Below are 12,394 nucleotides of genomic sequence, written 5' to 3' on the forward strand. Positions count from 1 at the left end.
TGTGTTAAACTCTATCCTTGTATTGCTCAGGGTATTGCAGTCTGGTCCTGCCCTTTAGCGCACCTTTGTTATGCAGATGGTAAGTAAGATGGAAAGTTTGCCTCGCTCTGAGAAGTGTTGAGCTGTACCACCAGCAGTAATGTAAATAGAATCATAGACTCAGCATCAGAGTGGGGTTTTATCACATCCCATTTAATAGAACATCAACAGCCTCCTTAGTCCCACTTCCCTCAAACCCACCATTACAGGACACATGGCTAAATATATTCTTTGGATTTATGTTAAGGGATTGCCTCTGATCCCATGACCCCTGCCCGATGAATGCACAAACCTGATTGACAGTGGTGCCCACAGAGCCCTGCAGCACCATCTGCAAAATCTTCATGTTGGGTGGGCTTTCACTTGTTGCCTGTGCCAGCTCATGTGTCTTCTTCTGCATGTCCTCAATCACAGCTTCAATCGGTCTTAGGCTAATCTGCAAAATATGGATTACTAGGTGGAATTGAATAGAGCATGGAACAGAGAGAGTGTGTTCTGGGCAATATGCAGAATATCACCTGGGCAAATTCCAAACAGCTCTTTGTGTATTTATATGTCCCCCGCCCCCACCCACCCTCTACGGTGTGGGAGGTCAGGTGACTCCAGCCGTAATACTGCCCTGTTTTCACACAATAGTGGAAGCCGATGAGCCAAACTCTCGCTGAGCTCAAACTCTATGAGTCTGTGCCCGAATGGACAGGATGGTCCAGGCTGTGCGAGCAGGGGAAAGCAGTCATGGTAAACTGCACAATTTTGGCTAGTTACACTCCAACAGGGTTCCTGCGGAAACCTGGGGGTCCATAAACCAGTGGCCATCACTGTTGCAGACTTTGGGCTGATGTTTAACAGAAGGAATTGTTTTGTATTTTATTAATATATTCAAATCTTCCACCTGCACACATCTCCAGCCTGAAGCCTTACTTCCTGTTGCTCTTTTTTTGTTACACTTTTGTCCTAATTCTTTTCCCTATCAATTCCAATGTCCACATTTATAATGGTAACATGTAAACATGTCATGCTGTAAGTACACCTCCCTGTTATTGGCGTCTTGTGTCTCATAGCTCCTCAGCCTGTGCAACAGGGAAATCCCTTCGCTCCAATCAACTTGTTATATGTAAGTGTGTTCCAGAGTGCTACATTCACTGCTGCACTGGAGTCATGTGACATTAAACACTACACCACTCTGGCAATCTTTGCCAGGGAGCGTGGAAGCTGAATTAAATAAAGAGCTCTCATATTTTTAAACTTAACATGTGATTATTTTTAACTTATGGGAACCAGACGACAACCAGTAATGCTGAATTAGAAAGGAAAAAAATTGACCCAAATTAGTGCCAGAGAAAAGACTTAGTGAATCGCGCAAAAACAAAATGACTGCCGGCAAAGCAATGATCGCACAGTTACAGTCCATAATGAATTGGGAAGCTGATGATGTCGTAGAGGCATTTGAGAAGTTTAAACAAAAGTGCAGGTTGACATTCAGTAGTTTTCTAAAGAGTGAAGAGGAGAGGGTCAGCTATATCCTGTGAGTAGAAGATAAAGGATTAAATTAAATCTAGGTTAAAATCCTGGAACTCCCTTCTTGACAGCATTGTGGGTATACCTACCTCACATGGACTGCAGCGGTTCAAGAAGGCAGCTCACCACCACCTTCTCAAAGGCAATTAGGGTTGGGCAATAAATGTTAGCCGAACCAGCGATGCTCATATCCCATGAACGAATAATAGCTGGGAGCTGAGTGAAGAGGACAGCAGAAACCCAGACAACATTTTTGAAAAATTCAGCACCCATCTCCAGCCAAAATCAAATCATCGGATCTACCAATATGAATTTCAAGGCCTCAGACAGGAATTAGGTGAGCCTATTGACAATTTCATAAAGATTGAAAAATGCAGCCAGAAAATGTAAATTTAAGGACACAGATGAAAGGTTGATAGATCAGCTAACTTGGGGTTCTGCACACCTTGAAGTATAAAAAGCTCCAATTGGAAAGCACAAGCTAATAACATTGCAGGCTGTAGACACTTCCACAAACTCAAAGAGGTAGTATGCAAGGAGACAAGTCTGCCATACTATGACAGAAAGAAACCTGTCACTCTGCAAGTAGGTGCTTCTGCAAAAGGACTGGGAACAGCCCTGGTACAAGAGGGAAAGCCAATAGCATTTGCATCCAAAGCTCTAACCTCAGCTGAAACCAGATATGCCAACATAGAAAGAGAGTTTTTGGCAGTCATGTATGGATGTGAGAGGTTCCACACGTATCTCTATGGGAGAAAGTTCATAGTGGACAGTGATCGTTGTTCACGAGCAGATATACAAGAAAAATCTATAAAGTACCAGCAATTCTGCAGAGGTTACTATTGAGGCTTCAGAGTTATGCTTTCTTTCTGAAAAACAAGCCAGGAAGAGAAATGGTGCTGGCAGATGCCCTATCTCGGTTGTCGCCACAAAAGAAAAATTAGATAGAAGATCTAGGTATAAATATTCATCAGCTAGTAAACATAATACCACCGAAACGGAGTCAAATTAGAGATGAGACCAGCAAAGATGAGGAGTTACAGGTGCTCTCTCAGCAAGTGATCCAGGGATGGCCTGATAAGATACAGCAAACACAGCCAGCAATACGGCAGTACTGGTCTATCAGAGATGACATCTCACTAGAAGATGGTGTTCCGCTAGCTGGATCCAGAATAATCATACCCAAAACAATGCAGGAAGAATTTCTCCAGAAGATACCTGAAGGCCACATGGGAATGGAGAAGTGTAAGGTCAGAGTCAGATCAGCTGTGTACCGGATAGGCATATACAAAGATATCAAAAATATGGCATCTACAAGCAATGTATGCCAGAAGTACAGAAACACACAGCAGAAAGAGATAATAGCTACTGAAGTACCACCCAGACCAAGGCATACTGTAGAAACTGATTTATTCACACAATCAAGAATAGTCAGACGACTACTCACAGTTCCCTTTTATCCAGAAGGTGAAAGACTTGAAAGCCACAACAGCAATACGGGTTCTGTTTGCTGAGCAAGGAATTCCTGAAAGCTTATGTGACAATGGCATCCAATTCACCTCCAGAGAATTTAAGGAATTCACTGAACATTATATGGGTTCAACACAATCACCTCATCACCACACTACACATGGAAACACAGATTTATAGAAAGACACATCCAGATGGTCAAAAGAACCCTTGTGAAATGCTGAGAGATGAGGGAAAACCCAAACCTTGCCTTTTTGTCACTCCAATTCACTCCTCTCAAGGCTGGCATGAAATTCGATTCACTCCGTGTGATATCAAGAACGACTGAAGCCACTGGTTACTGCAAAGGCTATGGGCCCTGACAACATTCCGGCAATAGTAGTGAAGACCTGTGCTCCTGAAATTGCCGCGCCGCTAGCCAAGCTGTTCCAGCTACAACACTGGCATCTACCCGGCAATGTGGAAAATTGTCCAGGTTATGTCCTGTACACAAAAAGCAGGACAAATCCAACCCAGCCAATCGCTGCCCCTGTCTACTCTCAATCATCAGTTAAGTGATGGAAGGTGTTGTCAACAGTGCTATCAAGTGGCACTTGCTTAGCAATAACCTGCTCACTGACGCTCAGTTTGGGTTCCGCCAGGGCCACTCAGTTCCAGATCTCATTACAGCCTTGGTCCAAACATGGACAAAAAAACTGAACTCAAGAGGTGAGGTGAGAGTGACTATCCTTGACATCAAGGCAGCATTTGACTGAGTATGGCATCAAGGAGCCCTAGCAGAACAAGAGTCCATGGGAATCAGGGGGAAAACTCTCCACTGGCTTGAGTCAATCCTAGCGCAAAGGATGATGGTTGTGGTTGTTGGAGGTCAATCATCTCAGCTCCAGGACATCACTGCAGGAGTTCCTCAGGGTAGTGTCCTAGGCCCAACCATCTTCTGCTGCGTCATCAATGACCTTCCTTTAATCACAAGGTCAGAAGTGGGGATGTTCGCTGATGATTGCACAATGTTCAGCACCATTTGTGACTCCTCAGATACTGAAGCAGTCCATGTAGAAATGCAGCAAGACCTGGACAATATCCAGGCTTGGGCTGATAAGTGGCAAGTAACATACGCGCCACACAAGTGCCAGGCAATGACCATCTCCAACAAGAGAGAATCTAACCATCTCCCCTTGACATTCAATGGCATTACCATCGCTGAATCCCCCACTATCAACATCCTGGGGGCTACCATTGACCAGAACTGAACTGGAGTAGCCATATAAATACTGTAGCTACAGGAGCAGGTCAGAGGCTAGGAATCCTGCAGTGAGTAACTCACCTCCTGACTCACCAAAGCCTGTCCACCATCTACAAGGCACAAGTCAGGAGTGTGATGGAATACTCTCCACTTGCCTGGATGGGTGCAGCTCCAACAACACTCAAGAAGCTCGACACCACCCAGGACAAAGCAGCCCACCTGATTGACACCCCATCTACAAACATTCACTCCCTCCACCACCGACGTAAAGTGGCAGAAATGTGTACCATCTACAGAACGCACCAAGGCTCCTGAGACAGCACTTTCCAAACTTGCGACCTCTACCAACTAGAAGGACAAGGAACCATCCTGACTTGGAACTATATCGCCGTTCCTTCACTGTCACTGGTCAAAATCCTGGAACTCCCTTCCTAACAGCACTGTGGGTGTACCTACCGCACGTGGACTGCAGCGGTTCAAGAAGGCAGTTCACCACCACCTTCTCAAGGGTAATTAGGAATGGGCAATAAATGCTAGCCCAGCCAGCAATGCCCACATCCCAGGAACGAATAAAAAAAAATCTCCTGCAGAGCTGTTGAATAGAAGATAGTACAAGACTACTGACTACTCTGCCATGCAAAATACATCGTCCAAGTGACCAGGAGGAGACAACAACTCACTGAAGCACTGGTAAGAGGAAATCAACACTTCAACAAGCATGCTAAATCCCTACCTGAGCTGTTGAAAGGACATACTGTACATGTACAGGATCCAATCATGAAAATCTGGAGCCTAGCAAAAGTTGTTGGTGAAGCTGAGACTCCAAGGTCAAAGATCATTTTGAGACTGAAACCAGTAAGCAAATGAGAAGGAGCAAGGCCTTCAACCTGCACCTGAGCTGGAAAAAACAGAAAAGATCATCAACAACACTGGAAACATCACTATCCAGTGAGACAGCAACAACGTCACCAGCAAGTGACACAAAATTAGCAACAGCAAGCACAACTCCTACAACACCAGGAGCAACATGCATAACATCACTTGGGCAGCGTGTCAACTCACCACTGAGAGCAAGAAATGCCAAGTCTACAAGATGGAGGCACAATGTCTTACCACCTAAGTGATACCGTGAATAATATTTCTAGAAAAGAATACACATTATAAAAGACTTTAAAAGGGGTTCAGTTTATTTCTAAAAGTCGAGTTGTTTCTAAACTAAAGATGATTAACAAAGGTAATGAGTGAACAGTTAGGTTAATATAGAGGCATTATGTTTTAAAAGAAAAAGGGATGTTATATATTGTTATATTATTAGTAAAGTGCTAGGAACTAACTAGTTAGGAACTAATTGTTATGTGTAAGTGTGTTCCAGGATGCTACATTCACTGCCGCACTGGAATCACCTGGCATGTAACACTACACTGCTCTGGGCAGTCCTTACCAGGCAACATCGAATTAAAGTGTGATTACATCTAACTTATGAGAACCAGAAGACACAACACAACTCTACTTCTGTTTTCTAAATTGCTTTAAAGTTTTGCTATTTAACCGTATTTCCAGGCCAGGCATGCTGTGCACTAAGATTCAGAAGTTGAAGTTTAGCTCCTCCCCCGAGAGGCAGGTTATCCAGTCCGAGACATCGATCACCAGCACCCAGGCACTACACATGACTGCACTTGTACAGCAAACAGTTTAATTTTACAGTCATTATATTAAACATCTCATTTTCTCCTTGTCAGATCATTAGCAACTAATCTACCTTTTCATGTGCGATAACTGTACTGAATCTCTTTGTGTCGCCTCCTCCGCTTCATCTTCATTGCTCAAGTTTTTTTTTAAAAAGAGAATGCGCCCTCTCCAGTTCCCTATTCAGTTCTCTCCCTACACCTAGACGTGGAATACTCTACACAGAATTTCCGCCTATTTAAAGAGTAATTTTACATCAAGGTTCTACAACTGCCATTAGGACCCCAATTTACACATGCAAGGTGTCTTTGTGAGCCGCATGGAAGATGGCAGGATCCCCAAGGACACATTGTACAGCGAGCTCGCCACTGGTATCAGACCTACCGGCCGTCCATGTCTCCGCTTTAAAGACGTCTGCAAACGCGACATGAAGTCCTGTGACATTGATCACAAGTCGTGGGAGTCAGTTGCCAGTGATCGCCAGAGCTGGCGGGCAGTCATAAAGGCGGGGCTAAAGTGTGGCGTGTCGAAGAGACTTAGCAGTTGGCAGGACAAAAGACAGAAGCGCAAGGGGAGAGCCAACTGTGTAACAGCCCCAACAACCAATTTTATCTGCAGCACCTGTGGAAGAGTCTGTCACTCTAGTATTGGCCACTCCAGGCACTGCTCCACAAACCACTGACCACCTCCAGGCGCTTACCCATTATCTCCTGAGACAAGGAGGCCAAAGAAGAAGGTGTCTAACACCTGTTTCAGGCAGGCGATGGACGCCTAGAAGTTGCCAGCTTCCTGTTTGGCAGCCGGCACAATATCAAGGCAGATCGCAACCTGAAATTCGTCGCCCCAATGTCGATATTTTGCCCAAAATCGGATGGAAGCATTATCAATATTCCCCTCGTTTTTTCTAAAAAAAAGAATTAAAGTTTGTGCTACTTAACATACCCCTGCCCCCACTCCGGCGGCTCACTTTGGAGTACGTGAATTACTTTTAGTGACAGTAATCATCTCCCAATATGATCAACATGCTTGCTTTAATTGCCTGTTTGCCGGACTAGCTGTGTAGCTCGGGACAACAGACAGCACCAACTAGATTCTGAGTGAAAGATGCCTTTAGCAGAATCTGGAAGAAGCTGGAGCTGGGCCGAGGAGTGGTTTAGTGATAGTATCTCATTAGCTGTAAAATACTGGGACCAGATTACGCAATCAAAATGGTTCTAGGAAAAAGCAGCTGCACTGTCAGAAGTTTCCCCTCCCCTTGCCCCTCCCCCACTCTAGCTCATTCTGGTCCCACAAAACTAATATAAATAAAACTTCCCTTTCCAGAGCTCAATCACCAGTGAAGCTGGTTGGAGACGACACATTCTGACTAGTTCTATCCTAAAAATGGTCATCGGTTCCTTATGAAGGGCATAGGATCCTGATTTGCATGTTAAAAGGGGCCCACTACCTGAAAGAGGCAGGTGCTTCAGCCCTCTGGTGAATTTGGCAGTGGGCTGTTTGTTGGTGTTAATAGAGTAGAAAATCTACTGACCCCATTTTGAGGCCCTTCCCAATTTTAGCAAGTAAAAATTGACACTGTATTGTGTAGATGGAGTTTCAGAAGTGATTCAATAAAATGTCTCAGAAAAGATTTGTTATAAAATTCAGGGGGTCTACTAGAAGAGGAAATGTAGTGGCATGGATAGAAAGTTGGTTGAAGGACAGGAAACAGAAAATTAAGGCAAATGGGTGTTGCTCGGATTGGAGAAGGGTTCAAAGCGTCTCCCCCAGGGATCCACTTTTGTTCTGTGTTTATAGGTGACTTGGGCACAGGGAGCATGGTACAGAAATTTGCCGAAAACACTGAGTAGAAAGGTGGATAATTAGCAAAGAGTACTGTAAAAAAAACTGCAGGAAAATGTAAGATAGCTTCACAGAATGACCGTACAGGTGGCTGATGGGGTAACTGAGAAGTAATATATTTTGGAAGGCAAAATATGAAAATGGGATTATACACCCAATGTGAAGGCACCGCAGGTTGTGAATGAACAGAGATAGAGAGATCGAAATAGATAATTCACTGGAAGCAGAACTAATAAAACCATAATAACCTAGCATTTTGGATTTATAAGTAGAGGCGTGGGATACAAGAGTGAAGAGGTAATGATGAATTTGTACAAAGTATTAGTGTGTCTGCTGTTTGGGGCATCCCATCGTCATGGAGAGAGTACAACACAGATTCACCAGACGTTGCCAGAAATGGGAAACCATAATAATGAGGAGAGGCTTGAGATACTGGAACTATTCCACTTGAATTGAGAAGATTAAGAGATTTAAGAGAGGATTATATCATTCTGAAGAGTTTTGCTAGAATGAATAGGGATAGAACCATTTCCTCCAGTTTGGGAAGTCAGTGATGAGTGGTTATCAATTTAAAATTATCACTATAGGAGCAAAGAGAGAAGTTAAGAGAAAATTCTTTACGGGTCGAGTTGAAGTAATTGCATCTTTTAAGGGAAAATGGAATGGGGCAGCAGGATTAGGTTTGGATTACCCCAGTGTTGAACCAGCACAAAGAGTCTAGTGGCCTCTTTCTCTCTGTAACTTCTTTATCATTCTATTGGTTTCACTAATAAAATTCCTGTACTTAAACAGCTTTCCATAGATTAAGTACCTATATTCAGCAAGACTGCATTTCAAGTCTCTTCCCTTCAGTTGTGTTCATATTTCAAAAGGGTATTTTTGCTGTTTCTGGTGAGTCTGGGGGGAATTTTATGCTCTCCCCCTTGGTGGGTTTGGAGGCGGGGAGAGCATATAATCAGGTGGGATGGGGGCGGGGAGCCACCTTTCCACCCCCACCAAAATTAAGTCCAGGGCAGAAGGCCTATGAACGGCCTTTCTGCCCTGCTGCCAATTGAGGCCCTTTCTTTGGCCTCCTTATCTCGAGAGACAATGGATAAGCACCTGGAGGTGGTCAGTGGTTTGTGAAGCAGCGCCTGGAGTGGCTATAAAGGGCAATTCTAGAGTGACAGGCTCTTCCACAGGTGCTGCAGAGAAATTTGTTTGTCGGGGCTGTTGCACAGTTGGCTCTCCCGTTGCGCCTCTGTCTTTTTTCCTGCCAACTACTAAGTCTCTTCGACTCGCCACATTTTAGCCCCGTCTTTATGGCTGCCCGCCAGCTCTGGCGAACGCTGACAACTGACTCCCACGACTTGTGATCAATGTCACAGGATTTCATGTCGCGTTTGCAGACGTCTTTAAAGCGGAGACATGGACGGCCGATGGGTCTGATACCAGTGGCGAGCTCGCTGTACAATGTGTCTTTGGGGATCCTGCCATCTTCCATGCGGCTCACATGGCCAAGCCATCTCAAGCGCCGCTGACTCAGTAGTGTGTACAAGCTGGGGATGTTGGCCGCCTCGAGGACTTCTGTGTTGGAGATACGGTCCTGCCACCTGATGCCAAGTATTCTCCGGAGGCAGCGAAGATGGAATGAATTGAGACGTCGCTCTTGGCTGACATACGTTGTCCAGGCCTCGCTGCCATAGAGCAAGGTACTGAGGACACAGGCCTGATACACACGGACTTTTGTGTTCCATGTCAGTGCGCCATTTTCCCACACTCTCTTGGCCAGTCTGGACATAGCAATGGAAGCCTTTCCCATGCGTTTGTTGATTTCTGCATCTAGAGACAGGTTACTGGTGATAGTTGAGCCTAGGTAGGTGAACTCTTGAACCACTTCCAGAGCGTGGTCGCCAATATTGATGGATGGAGCATTTCTGACGTCCTGCCCCATGATGTTCGTTTTCTTGAGGCTGATGGTTAGGCCAAATTCATTGCAGGCAGCCGCAAACCTGTCGATGAGACTCTGCAGGCACTCTTCAGTGTGAGATGTTAAAGCAGCATCGTCAGCAAAGAGGAGTTCCCTGATGAGGACTTTCCGTACTTTGGACTTCGCTCTTAGACGGGCAAGGTTGAACAACCTGCCCCCTGATCTTGTGTGGAGGAAAATTCCTTCTTCAGAGGACTTGAACGCATGTGAAAGCAGCAGGGAGAAGAAAATCCCAAAAAGTGTGGGTGCGAGAACACAGCCCTGTTTCACGCCACTCAGGATAGGAAAGGGGTCTGATGAGGAGCCACCATGTTGAATTGTGCCTTTCATATTGTCATGGAATGAGGTGATGATACTTAGTAGCTTTGGTGGGCATCCAATCTTTTCTAGTAGTTTGAAGAGACCATGTCTGCTGACGAGGTCAAAGGCTTTGGTGAGATCAATGAAAGCAATGTAGAGGGGCATCTGTTGTTCACGGCATTTCTCCTGTATCTGACGAAGGGAGAACAGCATGTCAATGGTCGATCTCTCTGCACGAAAGCCACACTGTGCCTCAGGGTAGACGCGCTCGGCCAGCTTCTGGAGCCTGTTCAGAGTGACTCGAGCAAAGACTTTCCCCACTATGCTGAGCAGGGAGATTCCACGGTAGTTGTTGCAGTCACCGCGGTCATCTTTGTTTTTATAGAGGGTGATGATATTGGCATCGCGCATGTCCTGGGGTACTGCTCCCTCGTCCCAGCACAGGCATAGCAGTTCATGTAGTGCTGAGAGTATAGCAGGCTTGGCACTCTTGATTATTTCAGGGGTAAGGCTGTCCTTCCCAGGGGCTTTTCCGCTGGCTAGAGAATCAATGGCATCACTGAGTTCCGATTTGGTTGGCTGTATGTCCAACTCATCCATGACTGGTAGAGGCTGGGCTGCATTGAGGGCAGTCTCAGTGACAGCATTCTCCCTGGAGTACAGTTCTAGGTAGTGCTCAACCCAGCGGTCCATTTGTTTGTGTTGGTCAGTGATTATGTCCCCTGATTTAGATTTGAGGGGGGCGATCTTCTTGATGGTTGGCCCAAGAGCTCTCTTCATGCCATCATACATTTCTCTGATGTTTCCGGTGTCTGAGGCCAGCTGAATATGACTGCATAGGTGTTGCCAGTAGTCGTTTGCGCAGCGCCTGGCTGTTCTTTGTGCAGTGCTTCTGGCTGCTTTAAGTGCTGCGGATGTTAAATCGCTGGGGGCTTTTTTTTTTAGATTAGAGATACAGCACTGAAACAGGCCCTTCGGCCCACCGAGTCTGTGCCGAACATCAACCACCCATTTATACTAATCCTACACTAATCCCATATTCCTACCAATCATCCCCACCTGTCCCTATATTTCCCTACCACATATCTATACTAGTGACAATTTATAATGGCCAATTTACCTATCAACCTGCAAGTCTTTTGGCTTGTGGGAGGAAACCGGAGCACCCGGAGAAAACCCACGCAGACACAGGGAGAACTTGCAAACTCCACACAGGCAGTACCCGGAATCGAACCCGGGTCCCTGGAGCTATGAGGCTGCAGTGCTAACCACTGCGCCACTGTGCCGCCTTTCTTGTAGTTCAACAGTGCAATGCGCTTATGACAGGTTCCAGCTCTTCATTATGAGATTGAAACCTGTCTGCATTTCTCTTCGCACTTTTGCCGTAGGTGATCAAAGCTGACTCATAGAATGCCCAATTAAGGGCCTCATTCCGCTGCCGCCACAATTAGCTGCGCGGCGGGCGGTCATGTCACCGCACGGGAAGCACGGCATGAAAAACTGTGCGGGCTGATTTCTGGCTCTGGGCGTGGGAGGATCCCTCACAAAAAGCACAGAGCCCGAACAAGGGACCCGACATCAGGAAGGGTAGGTCCTGCTGTGAGTCACCCTCCTGCCCTTGCTACTGACCTCCCTACACCCCTTTCCCCTGCGACCCCCACCCCATGAGACCTCTCCTGCTCTGACCTACCTGTGACCTGGGTCCAGTGCCAGTCCTGGGATTCGGGCAAGTGCTCCACCAGCAGCAGCCACCGCCTCTGTGGTGCCACTGCTAAGTTATAGAGCTGCCGGCCTCTGATTGGCCAGCACTCTCCGAGGGTGGGACTTCTGTCACCAGGGTCCTTGATCCCATGGAAGGCCCACCGATATCCACTTAAATACCTAATTGGCACTAGATTTGGTGGGCCTCCCACAGAAGAGGCGACACGGGGTTCTCAGCGTTGCTTTTTCTGGACGCCAAGACCCCCGTCATCCGGATAAAATCCCGGCCACTGTTTGCAAGTCACTGGGAATAACAGGGAGGCAGCTTTGGAGGTGAAGTTAGGGCTGGGAAATATGCGCTAAAAAGAGCTGGACCGGCTCCCCGACATGCTCCCGTCTCCTTACGTTTTCCCAGAGGCAGGTGCGCAGCAGTGACAGGCAACCCACCCAGCAGCAGTGGGAATGCAATCGAGGAGTTATTTAACAGCAATCATTGCAGGAGCACAACAATTTTGTTGGTGTCGCCCCCTCCCCATACCACCCCCCCCCCCCACCCCCCCGCGGTGTCCATACCCCAGCAAGTCTGAGGAGGCAGCTGGACAGTGGGAAGTCAAGGCTTCGTTACA

At 46.5% G+C, this 12,394-nt stretch overlaps 1 protein-coding gene across 5 annotated transcripts in view; it reads right to left on the reverse strand.

Moving 5' to 3' along the window:
* LOC137351703 (dedicator of cytokinesis protein 7-like) overlaps positions 1-12,394 on the reverse strand; it is a 215,906-nt gene that overhangs the window by 20,296 nt on the left and 183,216 nt on the right. For 4 of the 5 annotated variants that reach the window (XM_068016430.1, XM_068016429.1, XM_068016428.1 and 1 more), the window contains one exon: positions 332-475. In XM_068016430.1, the coding sequence (XP_067872531.1) occupies positions 332-475 (144 nt within the window). Of the gene's footprint in view, positions 1-331; positions 476-12,394 lie in introns of those variants that run through there. The other variant, XM_068016432.1, reaches the window with a different exon arrangement.

Source organism: Heterodontus francisci, chromosome 36 (genome assembly GCF_036365525.1).
Source record: "Heterodontus francisci isolate sHetFra1 chromosome 36, sHetFra1.hap1, whole genome shotgun sequence".
In the NCBI taxonomy this organism is placed as follows: Eukaryota; Metazoa; Chordata; class Chondrichthyes; order Heterodontiformes; family Heterodontidae; genus Heterodontus; species Heterodontus francisci.